This window comes from Gadus chalcogrammus, chromosome 12, assembly GCF_026213295.1.
Source record: "Gadus chalcogrammus isolate NIFS_2021 chromosome 12, NIFS_Gcha_1.0, whole genome shotgun sequence".
NCBI classification, from domain to species: Eukaryota; Metazoa; Chordata; class Actinopteri; order Gadiformes; family Gadidae; genus Gadus; species Gadus chalcogrammus.
Genome location: NC_079423.1, coordinates 18,014,143 through 18,040,797, shown reverse-complemented (window position 1 = coordinate 18,040,797; position 26,655 = coordinate 18,014,143). Strand labels below are relative to the sequence as shown.

The 26,655-nt window shown below is 50.7% G+C and overlaps 3 protein-coding genes across 4 annotated transcripts in view; 1 reads left to right on the top strand and 2 right to left on the bottom strand.

Moving 5' to 3' along the window:
• The window catches only part of btbd8 (BTB domain containing 8), a 28,980-nt gene extending 9,088 nt beyond the window's left edge, over window positions 1-19,892 (bottom strand). The window contains exons 1-14 of the mRNA XM_056604216.1: window positions 19,647-19,892; window positions 18,555-18,758; window positions 16,592-16,789; window positions 15,028-15,134; window positions 14,443-14,560; window positions 10,904-10,993; window positions 10,682-10,771; window positions 10,501-10,597; window positions 9,409-9,497; window positions 5,039-5,141; window positions 4,375-4,557; window positions 3,400-3,621; window positions 2,444-2,573; window positions 619-680 (exon numbers count right to left, since the gene is read on the bottom strand). Coding sequence (XP_056460191.1) covers window positions 619-680; window positions 2,444-2,573; window positions 3,400-3,621; window positions 4,375-4,557; window positions 5,039-5,141; window positions 9,409-9,497; window positions 10,501-10,597; window positions 10,682-10,771; window positions 10,904-10,993; window positions 14,443-14,560; window positions 15,028-15,134; window positions 16,592-16,789; window positions 18,555-18,658 — 1,593 coding nt within the window. The 5' untranslated portion in view covers window positions 18,659-18,758; window positions 19,647-19,892. The remainder of the gene's footprint in view (window positions 1-618; window positions 681-2,443; window positions 2,574-3,399; window positions 3,622-4,374; window positions 4,558-5,038; window positions 5,142-9,408; window positions 9,498-10,500; window positions 10,598-10,681; window positions 10,772-10,903; window positions 10,994-14,442; window positions 14,561-15,027; window positions 15,135-16,591; window positions 16,790-18,554; window positions 18,759-19,646) is intronic.
• LOC130393149 (zinc finger CCCH domain-containing protein 13-like) lies at window positions 11,268-13,524 on the top strand. Of its 2 annotated transcripts, XM_056603747.1 has the most exons (4): window positions 11,268-11,341; window positions 12,151-12,230; window positions 12,360-12,394; window positions 12,549-13,524. In XM_056603747.1, exons 2-4 carry the CDS (start codon window positions 12,173-12,175, stop codon window positions 13,083-13,085), a joined length of 630 nt encoding a protein of 209 aa, XP_056459722.1. In that variant the 5' UTR covers window positions 11,268-11,341; window positions 12,151-12,172; the 3' UTR covers window positions 13,086-13,524. The 2 variants fall into 2 exon arrangements, with proteins under 2 accessions (XP_056459722.1, XP_056459723.1); XM_056603748.1 differs by having other exon boundaries at window positions 11,290-12,230.
• Window positions 19,893-21,833: 1,941 nt separating the features above from the next.
• Window positions 21,834-26,655, bottom strand: part of ephx4 (epoxide hydrolase 4) — an 11,576-nt gene continuing 6,754 nt past the window's right edge. Inside the window, exons 4-7 of the mRNA XM_056603744.1 lie at window positions 26,095-26,223; window positions 25,100-25,203; window positions 24,411-24,559; window positions 21,834-22,847 (exon numbers count right to left, since the gene is read on the bottom strand). Coding sequence (XP_056459719.1) covers window positions 22,607-22,847; window positions 24,411-24,559; window positions 25,100-25,203; window positions 26,095-26,223 — 623 coding nt within the window. The 3' untranslated portion in view covers window positions 21,834-22,606. The remainder of the gene's footprint in view (window positions 22,848-24,410; window positions 24,560-25,099; window positions 25,204-26,094; window positions 26,224-26,655) is intronic.

Genomic DNA, 26,655 nt, shown 5'->3' with positions numbered 1-26,655 from the left:
AGACGCCTCACCCTGACTGCTCCCTGCGAGCTGGCTGTCGCCCTGCGGGGCTGACTCCGCCGTCGGTGTGTGAATGTGTGCATGATTGGTCTGAGTCGCTTTGGATAAAAGCGTCGTAGCGCATCGATTCAGAACGATCTAAGGACAGAGGTGTCCGGTTCTTGAACATGATGCATACCCTTGGAACGTTATTGACCAATCAGGATCAGGTATTCCACAATGCTTACATTTACATTCACGGCATTCAGCAGATGTTTATATCAAAAGCGACCTACAATCAGTACATTTGTCAGAAGAAGGAGAAGCAATATCTCTGTCGGTACAGTAAGGATATTCATAGAACCAAGTGCCAAGCACATACAATCAAAGATAACTAGGATAAGATGCTACACGATGCGAAGCACTATTTTTAAGTGCCAGGACGTAGAACACACAATAAGTGTGTACATTAAGGGAACGCACTTATTGTACAAAGGCTGTGGTATAACACGCTCTATCTCCGGTGTTCATATATTACATCGTACGAGTGTTTAACACGTTATATATCAGCACACGTCTCTGTACCTCATGGTCTTAGGAACACCTGACAGTGTGGACACATGAGGATGAACGGGTTACCTGTGAGCTGGTGAAAACCGGTTTCTTCCCGAGGCGTCGGTTGTCTCCTTTATCAAGAGCAGCTTGGGAGGAAAACACAAACAGGGAGAAATTAAACAGCCGCATTGTTTAATTTGGATGATTCCTGGGCGAGCGAATCACTGGGTACCTTACGATACGATACGATACGATACGCGGCGCGACACCCGCGATACCGTGTATACCGCGATCCAGCGACACTGCAACAATCGATATGTTGTTTGACAATCCGATAACGTTACGTCACGATATATGACACAATAAAGATGAATACAAAAATGAGTTTCTCGTCTTTGGTTCGTTCACTTCCGATCAAGTTTCCTTCATTCATGTGTTGAGCACCTCCTCGAGGAGCGGGGAGTTTGTTCAGAAGGCCTTCATTTATTCATCAAAATATCGATATTTGGGGCGATATTTCCTGTCAACATTTTAAGGAATAAAGCAGAAAAATGCTAAAGAAATTCTCCCCCCCCTCAGTGGATCATTCCTCCCTCGATGTCACCCCCCCGCCCCCCCCCTCAGTGGATCATTCCTCCCTCGATGTCACCCCCCTCCCCCAGCCGAACATCAACAGTACACAGAGCAGCTGGGAACCTGCTGGTCACCAACATCTGCTCAGCAACACAATCACACATCTGTTCACCTCCCAGCCAATGGACAACACACAGAGCCGGGGTGTGTGCGTGTGTGAGTGTGATGTTCTGTAGCGTGTGTGTCTGTGTGCGTGCCTGCGTGTACATGTGTGCGTGTGGTTCTGTTGTGTGTATGTAGGTGCGCGTGTGTGTGCTCTGTAGTGTGTGTGTGGGACTCCCCTCCGCTCCATTGTCTGCGCGCCGCAGCACGCGGTGAGGCACGTACATGCAACAGCGCGGCAGGAATTCATTATTCACGCTCTGCACACATCCTCTCTGCTCCGCCAGCCTCCCGCACATCCACCGTCAACACCTCCACCGTCCAAACCTCCACACCTCCACCCTCCACCGTCCAAACCTCCACATCTCCACCCGTCTACACCTCCACCTCCACCCTCCACCGTCCACACCTCCACCCTCCACCGTCCAAACCTCCACCCTTCACCGTCCACATCTCCACCCACCACCCGTCAACACGTACCGAGTACAGCTGGTAAACGGTAAAGGTTCTGCATTTATACGGCGCATTCCTAACCAGTGGACACTCAAAGTGCTTTACAATATCGCCCAACATTCACCCCTTCATGCACACAGTCACCCATCCCCCCCCGCCGGCGGAGTCGCCCCGCAGGGCGACAGCCAGCTGGGCAGGAGCAGTCAGGGTGAGGGGTCTCGCTCAGGGACACCTCCACCCTCTAGGAGGAGCCGGGGATCAAACCAGGGACCTTCCGGTTACCAGCCGACCCGCTCTGCCTCCTGAGCCTCACGCCGCCCCCACAACGAGACCAACCACACGGCCTCCACCCTCACATCCACCCCCAGAGCACCGTCAGGCAGACGGAGGAACACAATGAGGGGATTACCGACAGCCCGGCTATAAAAAGAACAGCTCCCTGTGAGACCACAACCCACGCTACGCCCCTCCTCCTCCTCCACCTCCTCCACCTCCACCTCCCCCTCCTCTTCCCCCTCCTCCTCCTCCACCTCCTGACGGTGGTGCAGCATCACTCACCACACACACACACACACACGCGGAGGGAACCACCGCCATATCCAACCCAGAGGATAACCCAGAGGCTTACCTTATGTGGGCAAAGCTCTGGCCCACCCCCACCCAGCGGCGCCCCCACCCATCGGCGCCCCCACCCAGCGGCGCCCCCACCCAGGGCACCCACCTTCCAGCAGCAGGTCCCTGTGGCGCGGCAGCAGGACCTCCCATCCCTGCGTGTGGCGCACGGCGAAGAAGGACTGACGGAGGAAGAGCCAGAGACGAGCGCGCAGAGAGGAGAGCTCCGCACGCAGCGGCTGGGAGAGGGGGGGGGGGGGGGGGGGGGAGAGAGGCAGGGAGAGAGAGAGAGGGAGGCGGAGGGAGAGAGAGACAGAGAGCGGCACAGAGAGAGCGGGAGGGAGGATGAAAAAACAGAGTGCGCCCAGGAACAGCGAATCAGCAGCTGCCTTAAGAACGGTCACCATGGCAACGGACACACCCCCCACCTCCTCCCTCCCTCCCTACCCAGCAGGCTCCCCCTGAGCTCTGAATCAGTGATGTCATCAGCAGAGGCCAACCCCTCTCTCTCTCTCTCTCTCTCTCTCTCTCTCTCTCTCTCTCTCTCTCTCTCTCTCTCTCTCTCTCTCTCTCTCTCTCTCTCTCTCTCTCTCTCTCTCTCTCTCTCTCTCTCTCTCTCTCTCTCTCTCTCTCTCTCTCTCTCTCTCCCCCTCTCTCCCTCTCCCCCTCTCTCCCTCCCTCCCTGTGTGTGCAGAAGAGGGAGAGGTCAGATTAGCGCTGACAGACGGCCGTGGGGACAGACGGCCGCCCTCGTGTCCCTCAGGCTAATCCAGCGGCGGACGCTCCGGTGACTCCCGCTGGTCAGCGGCCAGAGAGGCTGCTGGGAAAACAGCTAATCTGATGAACCCCGTGGCCGCGTGCGTCTGTGTTGGTCGTTCATTGTGCTGCAGTCGTATTTACATTATTTATGTTAACCTACGTTTACAATTTACAATCAATAATCAAGTGACCTTAAATCCACAAGTCTTAGTGATTCTGAATCCTCATTGGATCTGACGTCTCAGTGGGTCTGAGGGAATCTGATCCTGGGAGGATGCGGGCGCAGTCCGTGGTGGGTGAGGGTACCTCCAGCTCCTCGGTGGGAGGCCCCAGCTCCTCCACTGTGGGGGGCCCCAGCTCCTCCTCGGTGGGGGGGCCCTGCTCCTCCTCGGTGGGGGGCCCCAGCTCCTCCTCCTGCAGAGCGTCCACGGCGGAGAACAGGGAGCAGCAGTTGTCCACGTTGACTCCTTCTCTGACCGCCGCACACAGCTTCTTCAGCAGGGCCGGCTCCCTGGTCACCTCCTCCTGCTGGAGAGGAGTCAGAGAGGAGTCACAGAGGAGTCAGCACCTCCTCCTGCTGCACAGAGGAGTCACAGAGGAGTCAGCACCTCCTCCTGATACACAGAGGAGTCACAGAGGAGTCTGGACCTCCTCCTGCTGGAGAGGAGTCAGAGGAGTCAGCACCTCCTCCTGATGCAGAGGAGTCACAGAGGGGTCACAGAGGAGTCACAGAGGAGTCAGAGGAGTCAGCACCTCCTCCTGATGCAGAGGAGTCACAGAGGGGTCACAGAGGAGTCACAGAGGAGTCAGAGGAGTCAGCACCTCCTCCTGATGCAGAGGAGTCACAGAGGGGTCAGCACCTCCTCCTGCTGGAGGGGAGTCAGAGGAGTCAGCACCTCCTCCTGATGCAGAGGAGTCACAGAGGAGTCAGCACCTCCTCCTGATGCAGAGGAGTCACAGAGGAGTCAGCACCTCCTCCTGCTGGAGGGGAGTCAGAGGAGTCAGCACCTCCTCCTGCTGGAGAGGAGTCACAGAGGAGTCACAGAGGAGTCAGGAGTCAGCACCTCCTCCAGATACACAGAGGAGTCACAGAGGAGTCACAGAGGAGTCAGCACCTCCTCCTGCTGCACAGAGGAGTCACAGAGGGGTCAGCACCTCCTCCTGCTGGAGAGGAGTCACAGAGGAGTCACAGAGGAGTCACAGAGGAGTCAGCACCTCCTCCTGCTGCCCACCCACACCCACTCTGTACAGTCCGACCCCAGCCCCCCCGGGAGGTCTCACCCGGAGCAGGCTGAGGAAGGCGGGGCTTCGGACCACGCAGGGGAGGTTCTGGACGATGACGGACAGGCTCTCCTCCTGCAGCTCATTGGCCAGACTCAGCACCTGCTTGGCCCACTTCACCTCGGGCAGGCAGCCAATCAGCTGCTCCGTGGCACAGAGCACGCTCACCGAGCTGTCCACCGTCTGGTGGAGCAACACACACACACAGAGTTATGAATAGGAGGGGGAGGGGGGGGGGGGGAAGAGAGAGAGAGAGAGAGAGAGAGAGACAGAGACAGAGACAGAGACAGAGAGAGAGAGAGAGAGATTAATCGGAACAAATATTGCTAATTAATCGGAACAAATATTATAGTTCAAGGTCCTCGCTGTACGATATCGAGGGACAAGGTGGTGCTGATTCGCCGTTCATGGGCGCACTCTGTTTTTAATTTTTTGTTCATCCTCCCTCCATCTCTCTCTGTGCCGCTCTCTGTCTCTCTCTCCCTCCCCTCTCCGCCCCCCCCTCTCTCTCTCTCCCTGGCTCTCTAGCGAGAGAGAGAAGCTCTGTTCTCAATGACGAGTGTTCATTAGTCATTCACAATCTAATAACAACGGTTCTAATTGGATGATATGTTCCTCTGCTTCCTGGAGAGCCTTAATGTGGGGTGAGGGAGAGGGAGCCCACCATGGCAGCGGCCACGTCGCCGAGGCACGCCCGCTGGAGCTCCACCGACAGCAGGGAGAAGTTCCGCTCTGCCCAGCTCTTCATGAAGTGCTCCGCCACCCACCTGAGGAGGAGATCACAGCATCACTACTGAGGAGAAGATCACAGCCTCACTACTGAGGAGAAGATCACAGCATGACTACCGAGGAGAAGATCACAGCATCACTACTGAGGAGAAGATCACAGCATCACTACTGAGGAGGAGATCACAGCATCACTACCGAGGAGAGGATCACAGCATCACTACTGAGGAGAAGATCACAGCATCACTACTGAGGAGAGGATAAAGCATCACTACCGAGGAGAAGATCACAGCATCACTACCGAGGAGAGGATCACAGCATCACTACCGAGGAGAAGATCACAGTATCACTACTGAGGAGAAGATCACAGCATCACTACTGAGGAGAGGATCACAGCCTCACTACCGAGGAGAAGATCACAGCATCACTACCGAGGAGAAGATCACAGCATCACTACCGAGGAGAGGATCACAGCATCACTACCGAGGAGAGGATCACAGCATCACTACCGAGGAGAAGATCACAGCATCACTACCGAGGAGAAGATCACAGCATCACTACCGAGGAGAAGATCACAGCATCACTACCGAGGAGAAGATCACAGCATCACTACCGAGGAGAGGATCACAGCATCACTACCGAGGAGAAGATCACAGCATCACTACCGAGGAGAAGATCACAGCATCACTACCGAGGAGAAGATCACAGCATCACTACCGAGGAGAAGATCACAGCATCACTACCGAGGAGAAGATCACAGCATCACTACCGAAGAGAAGATCACAGCATCACTACCGAGGAGAAGATCACAGCATCACTACCGAGGAGAAGATCACAGCATCACTACCGAGGAGAAGATCACAGCCTCACTACCGAGGAGAAGATCACAGCCTCACTACCGAGGAGAGGATCACAGCATCACTACCGAGGAGAGGATCACAGCATCACTACCGAGGAGGAGATCACAGCATCACTACCGAGGACGAGATCACAGCATCACTACCGAGGACGAGATCACAGCATCACTACCGAGGACGAGATCACAGCATCACTACCGAGGACGAGATCACAGCATCACTACCGAGGAGGAGATCACAGCATCACTACCGAGGAGGAGATCACAGCATCACTACCGAGGAGAAGATCACAGCATCACTACCGAGGAGAAGATCACAGCATCACTATTGAGGAGAGGATCACAGCATCACTATTGAGGAGAGGATCACAGCCTCACTACCGAGGAGAGGATCACAGCATCACTACCGAGGAGAAGATCACAGCATCACTACCGAGGAGAAGATCACAGCATCACTACCGAGGAGGAGATCACAGCATCACTACCGAGGAGGAGATCACAGCATCACTACCGAGGAGGAGATCACAGCATCACTACCGAGGAGGAGATCACAGCATCACTACCGAGGAGGAGATCACAGCATCACTACCGAGGAGGAGATCACAGCATCACTACCGAGGAGAAGATCACAGCATCACTACCGAGGAGAAGATCACAGCATCACTACCGAGGAGAAGATCACAGCATCACTACCGAGGAGAAGATCACAGCATCACTACCGAGGAGAAGATCACAGCATCACTACCGAGGAGAAGATCACAGCATCACTACCGAGGAGAAGATCACAGCATCACTACCGAGGAGAAGATCACAGCATCACTACCGAGGAGAGGATCACAGCATCACTACCGAGGAGAGGATCACAGCATCACTACCGAGGAGAGGATCACAGCATCACTACCGAGGAGAGGATCACAGCCTCACTACCGAGGAGAAGATCACAGCCTCACTACTGAGGAGAAGATCACAGCATCACTACTGAGGAGAGGATCACAGCATCACTACTGAGGAGAGGATCACAGCATCACTACTGAGGAGAAGATCACAGCCTCACTACTGAGGAGAAGATCACAGCATCACTACCGAGGAGAAGATCACAGCATCACTACCGAGGAGAAGATCACAGCATCACTACTGAGGAGAAGATCACAGCATCACCACTGAGGAGAAGATCACAGCATCACTACTGAGGAGAAGATCACAGCATCACTACTGAGGAGAGGATCACAGCATCACTACTGAGGAGAAGATCACAGCATCACTACTGAGGAGAAGATCACAGCATCACTACTGAGGAGAAGATCACAGCATCACTACTGAGGAGGAGATCACAGCATCACTACCGAGGAGAAGATCACAGCATCACTACCGAGGAGAAGATCACAGCATCACTACCGAGGAGAAGATCACAGCATCACTACCGAGGAGAAGATCACAGCCTCACTACCGAGGAGAAGATCACAGCATCACTACCGAGGAGAGGATCACAGCCTCACTACCGAGGAGAAGATCACAGCATCACTACCGAGGAGAAGATAAAGCATCACTACTGAGGAGAGGATCACAGCATCACTACTGAGGAGAGGATCACAGCCTCACTACTGAGGAGAAGATCACAGCATCACTACCGAGGAGAAGATCACAGCATCACTACTGAGGAGAGGATCACAGCATCACTACTGAGGAGAGGATCACAGCCTCACTACCGAGGAGAAGATCACAGCATCACTACCGAGGAGAAGATCACAGCATCACTACCGAGGAGAAGATAAAGCATCACTACTGAGGAGAGGATCACAGCATCACTACTGAGGAGAAGATCACAGCATCACTACTGAGGAGAAGATCACAGCCTCACTACTGAGGAGAAGATAAAGCATCACTACTGAGGAGAGGATCACAGCCTCACTACTGAGGAGAAGATCACAGCATCACTACCGAGGAGAAGATCACAGCATCACTACCGAGGAGAAGATCACAGCATCACTACTGAGGAGAAGATCACAGCATCACTACTGAGGAGAAGATCACAGCCTCACTACTGAGGAGAGGATCACAGCATCACTACCGAGGAGAAGATCACAGCATCACTACCGAGGAGAAGATCACAGCATCACTACTGAGGAGAAGATCACAGCCTCACTACTGAGGAGAGGATCACAGCATCACTACCGAGGAGAAGATCACAGCATCACTACCGAGGAGAAGATCACAGCATCACTACTGAGGAGAAGATCACAGCATCACTACTGAGGAGAGGATCACAGCCTCACTACTGAGGAGAAGATCACAGCATCACTACTGAGGAGAACATCACAGCATCACTACTGAGGAGAACATCACAGCATCACTACTGAGGAGAAGATCACAGCATCACTACTGAGGAGAGGATCACAGCATCACTACTGAGGAGAGGATCACAGCATCACTACCGAGGAGAAGATCACAGCATCACTACCGAGGAGAAGATCACAGCATCACTACTGAGGAGAAGATCACAGCATCACTACCGAGGAGAAGATCACAGCATCACTACTGAGGACCTGGTCTCAGACAGACCTCACACCAGTCCTTCTGGACCTGGGGACAGACCTCGTGTCAGGTCGGGGGTTGGACGAGGTCTAGAGGATGAAGAAGGGCCAGGTCTAGAGGATGAAGAAGGGCCAGCGCAGCGCTGAAGTCCTGGTAGACCGGGTTCTGAGTCCGGACCTCAAACTGCTCTCTGCCTTAAACCACAGCCTGTGTATCGATGAGACTTGACTTGATTCATATTGAGATATCTGCTGCTGGACTGTATAATTATGTAATATTTATGTAAAAGCGTAAGTTATTGATTCAACACGGTTATAGAATGTTTCATGTTTACATTCATCATTGATTTCTGAGTGTCTGTGGTGACAGCTTGAGAACAGAACTGCTGTGTGACTCTGAAAGAGAAGCAGCTCCCAGGCAGATGATTACAGGGAAGGGTTTATAACAGTGGGAGTGATGAGTCTGAATACAGAGAGGAGGAAGCAGGAGAGAGGAGAGAGGAGAGGAGATAGGAGATAGGAGAGGAGATAGGGAGGAGAGGAGAGGGGAGGGGAGGAGGTAGGAGAGAGGAGGAGAGGAGAGAGGAGAGAGGAGAGGAGAGAGGGGAAGAGAGAGGGAGGAGAGGACATAGGGAGGAGAGGAGAGAGGGGAGAGGGGGAGAGAGGAGAGAGGAGAGAGGAGAGGGGAGGAGATAGGTGATAGGAGAGAGGGAGGAGAGAGGAGGAGAGAAGAGGGGAGGAGAGGAGAGGAGATAGGGAGGAGAGGAGAGGGGAGGAGGGGAGATAGGAGAGGGAGGTGAGAGGAGAGGAGAGAGAGGAGAGAGGGAGGAGAGAGGAGGAGAGAGAGGAAGAGGAGGGGAGAGGAGAGGAGAGAAGAGAGGAGAGGAGAGGAGAGGAGTGGAGAGGATGTGGTTCTCTCACCTCCTGCAGGTGGCGTGCAGCTTGAGGAGACCCAGAGCGCTGGTGAGGGACAGACACTCCACGATGCTCTTCTGCACCCCGTCCACCACCTACAACAGAGCCGGAACCATCGCAGAACCATCGCAGCACCATCACGGAACCATCACACGACCATCACAACACAATCAAAGAACCATCACGGAACCATCACTGAACCATCACTGAACCATCACAGAACCATCACTGAACCATCACGGAACCATCACTGAACCATCACAGAACCATCACAGAACCATCACAGAACCATCACACTACCATCACAGAACCATCGCAGCACCATCACTGAACCATCACAGAACCATCACAGAACCATCACTGAACCATCACGGAACCATCACTGAACCATCACGGAACCATCGCAGAACCATCACTGAACCATCACTGAACCATCACAGAACCATCACAGAACCATCACAGAACCATCACACTACCATCACAGAACCATCGCAGCACCATCACTGAACCATCACAGAACCATCACAGAACCATCACACTACCATCACAACACAATCAAAGAACCATCACGGAACCATCACAGAACCATCGCAGAACCATCACAGAACCATCACTGAACCATCGCAGAACCATCACAGAACCATCACAGAACCATCACGGAACCATCACAGAACCATCACTGAACCATCACAGATCCATCACTGAACCATCACTGAACCATCACAGAACCATCACTGAACCATCACAGAACCATCACAGAACCATCACAGAACCATCACTGAACCATCACAGAACCATCACACTACCATCACAACACCATCAAAGAACCATCACAGAACCATCGCAGAACCAGGGTACTGGACTGGTCTAGATCAACTGGTAGAGCAAGGCATTACCCTGTCCGGGTTGGGGGTTTGAATCCCACCCAGGTGTTGGATAAAATAAAGTTAAGGCTCTTGGCTGCTGATGGCGGCCGCTTAAGTTAAGACGTTTAAACAGAAGACCCCTCAAGTTCCTCTTGAGAGGATCTGAACTGACCCTGGGCTGACCCCATGACCCTGGGCTGACCCCGGACTGACCCCTTGACCCCAGGCTGACCTTGGGGAAGAAGCGGCAGTAGTCTCGGGTCAGCACCATCTCCACCACCTCCTTCAGCCCCTCCAGGCCCAACATGTCCGCCGCCAGCATCACCTGACTGGGGGGCAACACAACTTCAGCACAGTGACGTTAGACCACACCCCTTCACCCCACTCGTGGTCGGAAGGGGGGGGGGGGGTACCTGGCGCTGGCTCCGGGCGGGAGGTCAGCGATGGCGCCGTACATGAACTGCAGCAGGACCTCCATCTCCTCCGGGCCCAGCCTGGAGGGAGGAGGAGGAGAGGACCACGTTACCACGGCAACGCAGTGCCCGGCAGAGCCGATGGAGGAGGAGGGTCGGTGTGTCGTCACGGAAACATTAAAGAGACGACCCCGTGAGGGGGTGAAGGCGGCTCAGACCCACCCCTGCAGAGTGATGTCCTGGGTGCAGCTCTCCATCCAGCTGCCGCTCAGCATGGCCCGGAAGTACTGGGAGCGCGCACACAGGATCGCCCTGGAAACAACACAATGTACTCTGTAACACACACAACACACCGTCTTTTGAAGGCACTCTATTTAAGAAGTACACCACTGTCTGTCGACAGTGTAATCATTTGTAGATTAGCAAAAAGCTCTAAAGTACATTTGTTTTCATCAGTTAAACTGAACTGTGAAGTGTTGTCCAACCCCGGCAGCCATTGGAATTATGACAAAGGGTGCGGTCACTGCCAGCTCTACTCTGATTCTATTAACAGCAGTCCACAACAGAAAGCACCTTAATGCTCTCTTATAAGAGGGGGCAGCCGTCAGAGACAGTGACTACTTTAAACCAGGAGCAGAGGATCCTATGAACACGTTATTGGTGAGTAAATAAGCTTTTATTCAGAGTTGTCTTGTTCTAACTGATTCAGAGCAGCAATAACATGTATTATAACTCTCTTTGGATGCTTTACAAATACAAAGTTGTAGTTGTTGCGTACTCGGCTACCGAGGTGAAGCGATCCGCTGCGTTTCAAAGCTCATAATCTATCTTTGAACAGAAGCTGATGGTTACAGTTGAAGCTGAATGCTGAAGGTAGCCTAAGGAACTTTTGTGTATTGGTAGATCTGTATATTGGTGGAATGTGAAATAACCGTGTGGATGTTATTTTACAAAGCATAGGTAACAGATATTTGTTGATCAAGGTACACGCAATGTGAATTGTCTACTGTGGGTTAAAAATAATAAAGTCACTACTTTTATAGGGAAGGATTAAAACGTTTTTAATGAGCCGGGTTGTCTGAGGCTGTTTATGGGTCATTTTTCTATCCACTATAATGACATAAATCCAATGCATTCCCAGCCTGGGCCAGGGGGAACAACGATAGTTCAACATCGTAAAGGTCAATTGATCATTCACTGGAGTATGACCGGCATCAAACTCTTTGGTAAACAAATGGTCTCTGGATTTAGTCTTCATGATAGGATCAACTATCAGAACGAGGATCTGTAGTCATTATGTGTTGAAGGTTATGTAGCGCAGGGAAGCGGACTAGCAACATTCCGCTCCATTTCTGTATGAACCTGTCTTTGGCTTCACATTAACGCTTGTCATGGGTGAGCAACTTTGTGCCAAGAGATCTGTGAAGCGCTTTATTCTTAAGTGTTCTGAAGTTATTTCCTTTCCACAGGACTTATAAACCGCTAAAGAGGATGAGCCAATTCTCTCCCCATATGCGGGGCACACAATCTATGCGTACTCCCCCAAGCAGTAAGTCAAAGATAACTACATGAGACTCAACTCATTCTGGTCTTCATCTGGATTAGATAACAGATGTATGGCCTTAGAGGTGGCGTTGGACAAATAGATCTAACCCTGAGTTTATTGTGTTTCTTCCAGTGAGCAGCGAGTTCCCTGGTGGGAGAACAGAGAGGGTAGGTTGGTTCTACACATCCTGACTGAGTATTTGCAGTAACAGAAAGTAGCTTGACTGTGGATTAAATCATCTAGAGTTTCTAATCAATAAGGAGATTGTATCAATATATTGATATAAACTGCACCAGAACATAAAGTACCAATGTGTTGCAGATGATAACGAGTGTCAGTTGTCGTACAAGGCCACCTCCACTCCATTACGAGCCCTGGACCTCTTCGGTGACCCCTGACCTCTTGCATAGCTCTGTACTGAGCAATGACCCCTGGCTGACCCATGACCCCAGGCTGACCCGTGACCCCAGGCTGACCCGTGACCCCAGGCTGACCCGTGACCCCAGGCTGACCCGTGACCCCAGGCTGACCCGTGACCCCAGGCTGACCCGTGACCCCAGGCTGACCCGTGACCCCAGGCAGATCCATGACCCCAGGCAGATCCATGACCCCAGGCAGATCCATGACCCCAGGCTGACCCATGACCCCAGGCTGACCCATGACCCCAGGCTGACCCATGACCCCAGGCTGACCCATGACCCCAGGCTGACCCATGACCCCAGGCTGATCCATGACCCCAGGCTGACCCATGACCCCAGGCTGACCCATGACCCCAGGCTGACCCATGACTTCAGGAAGAGTTCTTGTCTGACCCCTTATCAGGCCATGAGAGAAATGCGATCCAAATCTTGTGGCTGACCCCTGACCCCAGTGTGACCCTGACGTCTGGTCTGACCTGAGATCTATACTGACCACGACAATGTTCGGCCACACGTTTGTGGGGGGGCGATGAAATTCATGTCCCCAAGAGATTCTGAGTGAAACCTAGTCATCTGTAAAGAGCCAATGCCGTTTATATGCATTTGCGACCATTGGTGCTTATTTTGAGCATAGCCTAGCATGATCTTTATCTGAAAATCACCTTATTAAAATAATCAGACTGGTCCATAGAGCCTGTGTGCGACATGTCGGGTCATTAGAGCGTGTAATCAGATGACATGCAATAACGCATTAATGACCATCAAGTTTCCTAATTTCTAATCCATCAGGGCTACAAAGCTGTGCCTTTAATTTTGAACGCAATAATCATATTTACTGCCTTGAGGTGACAAATAAACTAATAAAGAAATAAAGAAGAACTTTGGTCCCTGTACTTGTACGAGACTCAGAAGGACCAGCCATGACTGACAGATCAGAGTTTACAAAATGTTCCACAATGAAAATGTCCAATGATTGTATAGAATATGCGCCACACATGGTGGTGATATACACGGCTCATACGGAGCTTCAGCATTCACACACACCGTCGCGCACAAAGGATCCACCACTTCTGCCCTTCAGCACTGCGCAGTCTGACGTCCCACTGTTACGGAAGTAAAGTTTGAGCGAAACTAGCTCTTTCACGCCCTTATTGAGGGGCGTTCTCTGTGGGGGAACACTCCCCCTGGCTCTCCACATGTCTACATACGTCATATAACAGTCTAAAGCAAAGGGAAAAGCCTGGTATCACCCCTTTAATCAAACAGTTGTCATTGAATCAGTGTTGTATTGTACATTTCAAAGCCTGAACACATAGCTGTGGCTCAGAACGAAACATTTAAAACCCGATAACATATCGCATCTACCGAAATATGAAAGAGGTGTACCAGACCAAACTGCATTCCTGCAGCGGTCACTGACAGCTTCATAATGAATGCCTCACATTCACCCACTCACACATTCCCACGCCGACACACTGCTCGCTGAGGGGCTGGCTCTGCCTCCGGACAGACCAACACTTTATGGATCCTTACAGAGGATACTGGAGCTGCTGCAGGTACGGGGGTACGGGGGTACGGGGGTACGGGGGTACGAAGGTGGAGGGGAGGAGGAGAGGAGGGCCAGAGTTCGACTGAACAACCAGAGAAACGTCCCCTCCCTCTCTCCTCCCTCCACCCTCATCCCTCCCTCTCTGCTCCCTACTCCTCCCTCCCTCTCTCCCTCCCTCTCTTGATGTATCACTGTATCAGTATGTTGTCCCAGCCCTATTAGACCAGTGATGGGGGCGGGGCCTGACCTGTGACAGGGGAAGACGTGCCCGCCCACTCTGATGGTGATGTCACATTGCTCCGCCCTCCGGTACAGAGACAGCAGGTCAGAGCCCAGACCGCAGGCCGGCTCCAGACAACACACACCTGGGGGCACACACAGAGACACACATATACACACACACACAAACACACACACACACAGAGAGGTCAGAGACACACACACAGAGACGCACACACAGAGACGCACAAACACACAGAGACAACGACGCACACACACACATACACGCACACAGGTCAGAGACACACAACCAGAGATGCACACACAGCGAAGCACAAACACACAAATAAAGACACACAGACAGAGACACACAGAGAAAACGACGCACACACACATACACACACACACACAGGGCAGAAACAGAGAGGCGAGTTGGGCGTGGATCAAACATGAAGCCATTAGGTCAATTTAAAATGGAGGACAGAAGAGGACAGTCAGACAGGCAGGCAGGCAGGCAGGCAGGCAGGCAGGCAGGCAGGCAGGCAGGCAGCCAGGCAGCCAGGCAGGCAGACAGGTGAGTCCAGGTACGGCCCCGGTGCTGAGGGTCTGGTACCTGGTTCCGGGGGTCCGTCGGGGTCTGGCCCCCCACCAGGGGAGCTGGTCCCAGGGGGTCCGGGTGCAGGGGGGCCCACCAGGCTCTGCTCTGAGGTGTACACCGTCCTGGGGGGGGGGTCAGTGGAGTACTGCAGTACTACTGTGGAGTACTGCAGTACTACTATGGAGTAGTAATGCAGGTGAGTAAAGGTGTTGTACTTGTGTGTGAATATTTGGGAAGAGCAGAGCGAACCGAATATCTTTAACCGAATAATCTGTAAAATATTTGGAACTAAATATTTTGTTCACCCTGAGCGAGTTTACACTCTGAGAGCTAGACGACAGAAAATCAAAGTGTTTGAAATCTGAAAACAAGGAGGAAGGAGAATCCGTGAGAAAGAAAGGGCATCCAGGAACACCAAAATGGTGTGAGTTTCAGGAGGAATATCTTTTAATGGATTCACCTCTCGGGCCAAACATTCACCCATTCATGCACACATTCACACACTGAGGAGCAGTCAAGGTCAGGCGTCATGCTCAGGGAAAACCTTGACACTCTGGGGCCGGGAATCGAACTAGCAACCTTCAGGGTACCAGCCAATAACCCCCCCCCCCACGCCTTCGAAGAACAGCCAGGAGGAGAAGGGGGGCCAGACATACTGTTATAGCAACATAATCACATCATCGCTTGGTAATACGGTTATCATATTGATTATTAGGTTTCATGGTGCAGCCGCGTCTGAGCTCTGCAGCGGGGACACACACACACACACACACACACACACACACACACACACACACACACACACACACACACACACACACACACACACACACACACACACACACACACACACACACACACACACACACACTAGAATTGCTGGAATACATTCACTCTATCTAGTTATTCCTTCCATATGCAAATGAGGGCTTGGTGGCACACGCTCAGTCTGACGCCGGTATCCTGCAGTCTGGCTGCCACTTGCCCATTAGCGAGGAGCAAACATGTTTGATGAGAAACAGAACTCGGAGAAACCAGGAAGCTCTGTCTCCATAACATGGAATGGTCAATGGCTTACATGTTCAATAAATAATCTCTTCTTCCGAATCACTGCGACCTTGAATCGACGGTGGGTTTGTTTCTGAAGCGTTTCTAAACCACAGCGGGAGGCAGCAGCTCCAAAAACACCCAACTACTTTGTATCTAGCGCCCTCTATCAGGCATTCAGAGACACTGCGGAACCAAGACTTTTTTTAATCTTACGTCTGTACAAATACTGTGACTCTCTCTCAAACCCTCTCTCCCACCCCCCACCCCCGCACACACTGGAAAATTGCATTATATTTATTTAGTCTTATGTCCATGCTCTTTTTTTTTTATTATCTACAATATTGCTCACTTTCTATTGACTTTTGTTGTCTACTATTGACTTAGGATCTCCTCCTTGCTGATTGGGTGCCTGCTTGCCCTCTGAGAGTTAGGGTTAAGGGGCAGCACCAATACAAGGCCTGGGCCTGTGACGAAGAGCTCGACCAATCACATGTCCGGGACTCACAGGCAGGTGTGCTGTCATCGTTACCTGAGCAGCTGTGTGAGCTCCGCGGGGTCCAGGCCGGACACATGGACGTTCTCCACGTCCCCCTTGGGCCCGGGGAGAAGGTGGGGAGGGGCTGAGAGGAGGTGAGGAGCTCTGGCCAATAGCAGCGCTCGGTGAGCCTTCAGGGAACTCGGGCCGCTGCACACGCACACATCAGACTCCAGCTCCTCCTGCAGCAGCCTGGACACACACACACACACACACACACACACACACACACACACACACACACACACACACACACACACACACACACACACACACACACACACACACACACACACACACACACACACACACACACACACACATTATGCTACAATACTCTAAAGTACACATTACTATGAAATACTACATTACACATAATAATAATAATAATGAATTTAATTCAAATGGCGCTTTTCTAGACACTCAAAGAGGCTTTACAGTGAAGGGGGGACCTCACTAACCACCACCAGTGTGTAGCCCCCACTGGGGTGATGCACGGCAGCCAATCTACGCCAGAACGCTCACCACACACCAGCTTGAGGTGGAGAGTGAGGGAATTAATGAGTCAGCCAATTATACAGGAGGGTGATTAGGGGGCCAGACTGAATGAGCGTGGTTGGGCCAGGACACCGGGGACACCCCTACTCTTTGAGATGAGTGCCCTGAGGTCTTTGATGACCTCAGTGAGTCAGGACCTCGGTTTCTTACGGCGTGTAATGCATTACAATTATAAACTACAGTAAACAATACTATGATATACTACAGTATACATTACTATGATATACTACAGTACACATTAGTAAAGTACACTTTACTATGATATACTGCTGTAATATAATACAGTACGCATTACTATAGTATACTAATACAATACAGTACACTACAAAGTACCCTACTATTATAAACCACAAAAGACTACAATACTGTACCACAATTAACAACAATACATTAACAATACACTACAGAAAGTTACAATAAACTACACTAAATTGCTACAATAAACTACAATCCCCACAACTACATAATCTATTTATACTCATGTAACAAAAGGAGGGCAGCTCCACTATTCAGTCCATCTCCTCACATGATTCTTTTAATTGGATGTCAGCCGTGATGAACCATCTCTAGGCCATCATCCTGTGGTGATCTGACAGCTGGCTGACCCAGATACAGCTCGCCTGCAGCCAGAACCTGCCAGGACCAGCTAGGACTAGCCATAACCTGCCAGGACCAGCTAGGACTAGCCATAACCTACCATGAACAGCTAGGACTAGCCATAACCTGCCATGACCAGCTAGGACTAGCCATAACCTGCCATGACCAGCTAGGACTAGCCAGAACCAGCTAGGACCAGCCAGAACCAGCCGGAACCAGCTAGGACCAGACAGAACCAGCCGGAACCAGCTAGGAAAAACCAGGACCGGCCAGAACCAGTCAGTAAAGTGCCACTGCGGACTAATCTAATATAAAAAATCAGCACTTTACTATCTGTGTTATACCGTTGCATACATCTCTCCCAGTATGAAGAAACTGGACAAAATACATCTCTCCCAGTATGAAGGAACTGGACAAAATACATCTCTCCCAGTATGAAGAAACTGGACAAAATACATCTCTCCCAGTATGAAGGAACTGGACAAAATACATCTCTCCCAGTATGAAGAGATGGACAGAATACATCTCTCCAAGTATGAAGTAACTGGACAGAACACCTCTCTCCCAGTATGAAGGAACTGGACAGAATACATCTCTCCCAGTATGAAGAGATGGACAGAATACATCCCTCCCAGTATGAAGCAACTGGACAGAACACCTCTCTCCCAGTTTGTAGGAAGTTTCCAAGGCGACTGAAATCACCCCTGTGGTTATGATTCTTCCCTGTTTCTCCAACCTGGCTGTTTTGCTTCAAACCCTGACCTTTGACCTGGTCTCCTAGTCTCCGGTGCGGTGACCTCACCTGAGGAGGTCTTGGGCCAGGGCAGCAGACAGACATCTCTTCAGCTGGGCTTTGTATTTCCTCTCTTTGGCCTGGAACTCCCGGTTAGCCTCCGAGGTTAGCATGGTCTCATCTCCGCCGCCCCGCGAGAGGTCCAAAGGTCACGACACCGACCACCTGACCTGCGGCCACGCCCCCGCTGGGATTCTGAAGAAGCCCGCCGTTCTAGACGGAGAGACAGACGACAGCGTGAACAAGCTGCACGACTCAGACTCCGTTTGAACAACACCTAGCATCCCCTCAATAGAACACTGTGACCCATTGACAGACTGACCTGCAGAGGGACTCAGACAGGTGTGTCATTGCCGCACCCTGATTGGCTCAAGACACGCAGCATGGTAGCCCTCATGCCGGGTTCAAGTCAAATGGGAGTGAACGTACTTACCAACGCCCGATTAATACAATCCGGACAGGGCATCTTTAAAACGCTTTTATATTTGGGAATTGACTTTCTTCATATATGTTATGATATGTTCTTATTATACGGATACAGCCGACTAGGTGTTAAATAATACAGACGTGAGGGGCAAACAGAATGCTTACAGAATGAACACCTGAAGTCAGCTGGTTCCCACTGTTCAATGTTAATAAATCCTCATTAAATGCAGTTTGATCGCTGGATAACCAGTTACATGCAGTTTGATCCCTGGATAACCAGTTACATGCAGTTTGATCACTGGATAACCGGTAACATGCAGTTTCATCACTGGATAACCAGTTACATGTAGTTTGTTCGGTGGATAACCGGTAACATGCAGTTTTATCACTGGATAACCAGTTACATGCAGTTTGATCAATGGATAACCAGTAACATTCAGTTTTATCACTGGATAACCAGTCAGTCTGGCAGTCTGATCACGCATGCAGTGGATAATGCAGTAACATACAGACGATAGCAGGAGCAGTCATGCCATCATCTGCGGTCCCTCTCCTCTTCCAGGTTTAATTATAATCAACGTCGTATACAACGATGCCTGTAGAGAAGACCAGTGCAATTAAACGGGTTGTCGCCACCGCCGCATTTTCTGAATACTAAACGCTCACAAGTTATACCTGGGGATGCTTCCCACCGCCTCTCTTTACAATCCCAGTGGACTCGAACGCATCCAGGATGATGTGAACGCATCCAAGATGCTATTTGTTTTTGCCTATGATGATTTATAATGAGTTAACGTTATTAAAGTTGCAATGAAAAAAAATTCCGAATGAATCAAAACCAGTCAGTCATACCAGGTGAGTCATTAGCCGATCGCCTTGTTCCTAACTGGGAGTGCGCCACCAGCTGTCACTGGTTTCTGTTGACATCAGCATCGCATGCTGTTCCGCATGTTGCATTCAAATCATGTGGGAGAATATTGGTTTGACATTTTCTCATACATCATCATCATCATCATCATCATCATCATCAGCGTGGTACAACACACATTCACATCGGCAGAAGAATAGTTTGAAGAAAATGTATTTGCCTTTCTATCGGTATAGTCTAAAATCTGTGAGAATGATCATTCGTTCAACTACGATTGATTTGATTACTTCTGGGGGTCAGATGACTTCAGGCGTCCATTTTAGCGAATCCTCTTTTTGTGAGCTGTCACTCATATAGTGTTGATGTTGATCCGCCTGTCAGATGCATCCATTGGAACTTTTGGTGTGTTGTGAACGTCAATTCGAGGGATCTGGTATTTACGGCAACTCCATGTGGCTTGAACGCAGCAGAGGGGGACTGCTCATGCGCATGATACCGGTCGAATCATCCTACCGGACTGTAGTGTGTGCGTGTAAATGTACCGTAATTACCCTGTAGTGTGCGCGTAATCTACCGTAATTACCCGAGTTTAGTATTTTGCGCTGTATCTTTATAGATATGAAGGTCATAATCCCAAAGAATCCTCATTATCTAAATAACGTCAAATTGTATCATTTAGGATGTACGATTCATGTTATTTCCTCCTACACATCATAGAGTCGATCAATATGCAACTAGACCACTGTAAATTAAGAACTGTAAGTGCACTGTGTTTTTGCACTACTCTTGTGTTTATTAAGTCTCAGGTGACTTTTCTTGTGTTTCTGTAATAAATTGTATTATTTTATATGATTGCATTGTTAAAGGGAGCCTAAGACTGAGGCATTTCATTGCTGTTGCTTTAATTGTTATGAATATGACATAAGATTGTCATCTTAAAACTAAGGCCTTAAAATCAGATACCAGTCCTCCAAATGTTTATGAATATGCCGGTCCTTGGAAAAGGAAGGTTGGGAGCTCCTGATCTAAATGACACAACAATTATTGAACACCCATTCCCTGCTGTGATGCCGCCTGTTGCGCAGCATTAGTAACAGTAAAATAAGACTTAAACCACAAAATTCACATTGATTTAATTTATTTATAAAATTGATGAAGTAGATCTGGCTCAGTGAAACTTCAAAATGCAGTGGTCTAGGAAGAGATACAAAAACAATTTTACAATATTCAACCGTTGATGCCGTTCTCGCGTTTGTTCTGGTACCTCAAAGGTAGCTCAAAGCTGACCACATTCTCTATGTTTGAGCTTGTTTTGTCCAAAAAAATAGATCAATACAAAAAAGAAAATTATTTCAAGACACTACCTGATAGAAGGAGCTCATCGATAGAGAACTGATCGATAACTCACTGATAAGTCATCGATAACTCGTCGATAATTCATCGATAAAGAACTCATTGATAACTTATCGCTTACTCATTAGTAACTCATCGATAAAGAACTATTTTATAACTCATTAATAATTTGTTAATTTTAATAACTTATCAATAACTCGTTAATAACTCATTGATAATTCATCGATAACTCATCGATAACTTATCGATAACTCATTGATAACTTATCGATAAAGAACTCATTAATAACTCATCGATAACCCATCGAAAATTCATTGACAAATTCAGCCAGAATCAGCCAGAACCAGCCAGGACTAGCCAGGACTAGCCAGGACCAGCCGAAACCAGCAAAGATCAGCCAGGACTAGCCAGGACCAGCCAGAACCAGCCAGGACCAGCCAGAACCAGCAAAGATCAGCCAGAACCAGCAAGAACCAGCCAGGACTAGCCAGAACCAGCCAGAATCAGCCAGAATCAGCCAGAACTAGCCAGAACCAGCCAGGACTAGCCAGAACCAGCCAAAACCAGCAAAGATCAGCCAGGACCAGCCAGAATCAGCCAAAAGCAGCCAGAACCAGCCAGGGCCAGCTCGAACCAGCCAGGACCAGTCGGGACCAGCCAGGACATTGATACGTACGGTAGAGCAAACGGCGTTACATCGGCAAACATTACGTCAAAGATCAAAAGGCACCTCACAACACGACCCACGGAAAAGACTTTGCCACGCATGTTAGTCAACAACACACCTTAAGGCGAATGTCAAAATGTGCAAAAAACGTTTTAATTATGTGTGTCAAAAATACGGCGTGGTGCTGCTCTCCTCTCCTGTGCTTTTGTTCTCTCCGCTGTTCGGCTGACATCTTTAAAAATACGCAAAATGTGCCAAAATCTAAGAGAATGATCGCATTGTCTAAACGTAGGCTGATGTCCCAGGTAAGGAGGAGGTGGTCGCTGCGCACGTGTCTGTGTGTTTAAGTGTGTGTGGAAGTGTGTGCGTTTGCATGTACGTGTGTGTGTGTGTGTGTGTGTGTGTGTGTGTGGTTGTGTTGTGCATGTGTTTGTGTGCGTGTGTGCGTCAGTGCGTCCCCTTGCGCGTGCGTCTTTGAGTACGTGCGTGTCTGCACGTGTGCGTGTGTCTGAGTTTGTGTGTGTGCGTGTATGTGTTTGAGTGTGTGTGTGTGTGTGTGCGGCAGTGCGTCCCCTTGCGCGTGCGTCTTTGAGTACGTGCGTGTCTGCACGTGTGCGTGTGTCTGAGTTTGTGTGTGTGTGTATGTGTTTGAGTGTGTGTGTGTGTGCGGCAGTGCGTCCCTGTGCGCGTGCGTGTGTGAGTACGTGCGTGTCTGCCCGTGTGTGTGTGTCTGAGTGTGTGTGTGCGTCAGTGCCGGTGGCTCTTGCGGCCCTCGCCCTCCTTGATGAAGGTCCACATCAGGGTGTTGACGATGTCGGGCTGGTCCTGCTGCAGCCAGTGGCCGGCGCCCGAGATGATGTTCAGACGGAAGTGGTTGCGGATGTAGAGGCGGCAGGCCTCCGCCATGCCCTGCTCCAGGAAGGCGTCGCACTCCCCCCACAGCAGCAGCACCGGGGAGCGCACGCACTGATGGGTGAGGGGCAGCGAGCTGGGGGCACAGGGGGCAACACAGGGGGCAACACAGGGGGCAAAGGGGCATCAGAGACAGTATAGAAGGTATAGACTGCTGGGTCAGGGGCTGGGGACACAGGGGCCACAGGGGGACGCTCAATGGTAAATGGATTGCATTCATACAGCGCTTTTCTAACCGTTGGTCACCTTCACAATATTGCATAACATTCACCCATTCATGCACACAGTCACCCCCTCGCCGGCGGAGTCAGCCACGCAGGGCGACAGCTAGCTGATCGAACCAGCAACCTTGAGGTTACCAGTCGACCCACTCTGCCTCCTGAGACACATGCCGCCCTTGGAGCAGGGAAGACGTTTGAGTCGGTCTCTGCCTCAGTCCGTCCGTGTTTTACATGATTCTAGATGCTTTTGCATGAAGTTTACATTCGCTTACAGGATGTCTCGTGTCTAGGGGGTGGAGGGGTGTGTGTGGGGCTGGGGGGGGGGGGGGGGGGGGGGACAGATCCCAGCACTCACACACAGCTCTATTTAACACAACCGATAGGAGCAGTAGTGAGTGGGACCCAGGTGGCGGGGGCGTCCATGCGCGCTGGAACGCCTCAGTACGGGAACATATGGAGGATGTTGTGCCCTCTGTCCTCCAGCCAACCGGAGGACAGAGAGCAGCGTAGCTTCACAGAGGCCAAGGACTCATTAAACCAGAGACAGGAGGCCAGGAAGCCTCTGTGTAGATTATCTTAGGTAGCCTCTCTTACGTAGCACTCAAACAGTGCTGAGCAATGTGTAGCGTGCTGTCCTAGTCTTCTCCTATTCTATCCTACACTTGGTTCTATGAACATCTTTACTTTACCGACAGCCATGTATTGTTGTTTCTCTTTCTTCGGACAAATGTACTTATTGTACACACACACAGACACACACAGGCAGATCAAAGCTCTTCTGAAGAGAGCAGCGCCTGCAGTTCTCTCGGTGTCCGTTGGGGGGCGCCACTGCTGTTCTCTGACACAGGAGCAACATCCTTTAGGTTGTTGGGTTGGCAGCAGGCTACACCTCATTTAGACATGGATAATATTACCATTGGCTTATATGCTGACAAACTGACACCAAAAACATTTTATACATAATAATACATTATATATTTTAGATATTATATATATATTATATTATGTAAATAATTGATCATATATTATATGATATATGTTATTATAATTATAGTCTCCTCCTCCAAATAGAGTATTGTTGCCTCTCCCGTCTGTGTGAAGCGTGTTTCCTCCCAGGACGTCGTTAACGTGTCTCCCTCGAGTCGCGACCTCACAACCATCTGCTTGGTTTTCTCTCAGGGGGGAGAGAGACGCAGACCGCCGCCATGACAACCGGAGGTCAGAGGAGACCGCCGCCATGACAACCAGAGGTCAGAGGAGGCCGCCGCCATGACAACCAGAGGTCAGAGGAGACCGCCGCTATGACAACCGGAGGTCAGAGGAGAACGCCGCCATGACAACCGGAGGTACTCAGAGGAGACTGGTGAGGGCCCCTGGTTGGTGTTAGTAGTGTAGTAGTACAGTAGTAGTAGCGTTACCTGAAGACGTTCCTGTAGTAGTTGAGGGCCCCGGTGAGGGCCCCGGGCTGGGACAGTGCGTACAGGTAGGCCTCCATGTCCTCGGAGCTCAGCCAGCGGCCCTTCCTCCCGATGCCCGTGCTCCGGCTGGTGAACAGGGCCTTGAGGGCCTAGACAGAACAGGGAGAGGAGCAGTGAGGCCTGTGAGGAGGCTCAGAGCCAACCGGCTCATCAGTCTGTGAGGAGGCTCAGAGCCAACCGGCTCATCAGTCTGTGAGGAGGCTCAGAGCCAACCGGCTCATCAGCCTGTGAGGAGGCTCAGAGCCAACCGGCTCATCAGCCTGTGAGGAGGCTCAGAGCCAACCGGCTCATCAGTCTGTGAGGAGGCTCAGAGCCAACCGGCTCATCAGATTTACAGACAGTTCAATCAATTTTTTTAATTGAAACATTTTACTTTTATCCCAGATCTGAAAACTGAATATTATCAAAATAATATAATCATTTATAGTCTTTTTTTTTTATTTATTGATTCCTTTTGATTATATATTAGTGAATATATAGAATATATAGATATATATTTTTAATGGAGGATATTGTTTAATTGACTCCCATGTATTGTATAAAGTAGTAGAGCATAAATCCACGTTCCACGTAGTAGTAGTGTACTAGTGTAGTAGTGTTGTAGTAGTGCTGGTGTCAATGGTACTCACCTTGAAGTCGTTGATTGACAGCATGAGCTCCGGCAGGCGGGGCAGCTGGTAGAAGAAGAAGGAGCTGCACTTGAGGAGCTGGCTGGGGTGACGCAGGGCGTAGTCTGACCGGGAGAACCAGGAGGAGAACCAGGAGAACAGGAGACCAGGAGGAGAACCAGGAGACCAGGAGGAGACCAGGAGACCAGGAGGAGACCAGGAGGAGAACCAGGAGACCAGGAGGAGACCAGGAGACGAGACCAGGAGACCAGGAGGAGAACCAGGAGACGAGACCAGGAGACCAGGAGGAGAACCAGGAGACCAGGAGGAGACCAGGAGGAGACCAGGAGACCAGGAGGAGACCAGGAGGAGACCAGGAGACCAGGAGGAGAACCAGGACGAGGTGACCGAAAGCCCAGGAGGTTCAGACCAGGAGATCGACAGACAAGGAGAAAAAGAGGAGACAGAATGAAAACATGATGTCAACAAAACAACGGAGAACCATTTCCTCTGGTGAATGAAGACTACTGGAGGAGGAGGAGGAGGAGGAGGAGGAGGAGGACAGGAGGAGGAGGAGGAGGAGGAGGAGGAGGAGGAGGAGGAGGACAGGAGGAGGAGGACGCTGGTCCGCAGCCTCCCATCCTGATGTTAGGATCTTCTAATCACCTCCTCTAATCACCTCCTGCTCCTCCAGATGGGAGATAAACATGAAGGAGGAGTCGCCATCGCTCCTCATTAAGCTAATCAACACTCCTCGTTAGTAGGAGTGCCCAGAGCCACCGCAGACCACCAGCTCACCAGTGGGAGTGCGGCTCACTGGTCGCTGTCTGTGTGTGTGTGTGTGTGTGTGTGTGTGTGTGTGTGTGTGTGTGTGTGTGTGTGTGTGTGTGTGTCTGTGTGTGTCTGTGTGTGTGTGTGTGTGTGTGTGTGTGTGTGTGTGTGTGTGTGTGTGTGTGTGTGTGTGTGTGTGTGTGTGTGTGTGTGTGTGTGTGTGTGTGTGTGCGTACGAGGCCTACCTGCGTAGACGGAGGGGTGCGGGGAGTTGAGCACGATGAGCTTGGTCACCATCTCGGGGTAGTGGATGGAGAACAGCCAGGCCACCGTGCCACCCCAGTCGTGGCCCACCAGACAGCAGCGGTTGTACCCTGAGGACAGCAGACAGACAGACAGACAGACAGACAGACAGACAGAGGTATTAATGGCTGTTCTTCATAGAGAACAAACATCCGTTCTTCTGCTCTTCTCTGAGTTTAGATTGTCTGCAACTCAGTGACGAATTCTTCCCTCATTTTGTAATGTGATAACTCTGTGCTGGTTGTGTTATCTGATCCTCAGAATGACCTCCCAGAGGGGTGTGGCGGAGAGGAGAGTCGTGAGCCGGGGGTCGGAGTGGTCGGGATGTCTGATATCACCATGGATACCGATTGACCTCATCCTGTAGGACCTCAGCTGACGAAGGTCAAACGGCCGTCCGACCAATCCGTCGTGTTTAAAGATTTAAAAGGTAACACTGTGACAATGATTTACAACTACGTTTTTACATGTAGGGCGTGTAGCAGACGCTTTTATCCAACGCG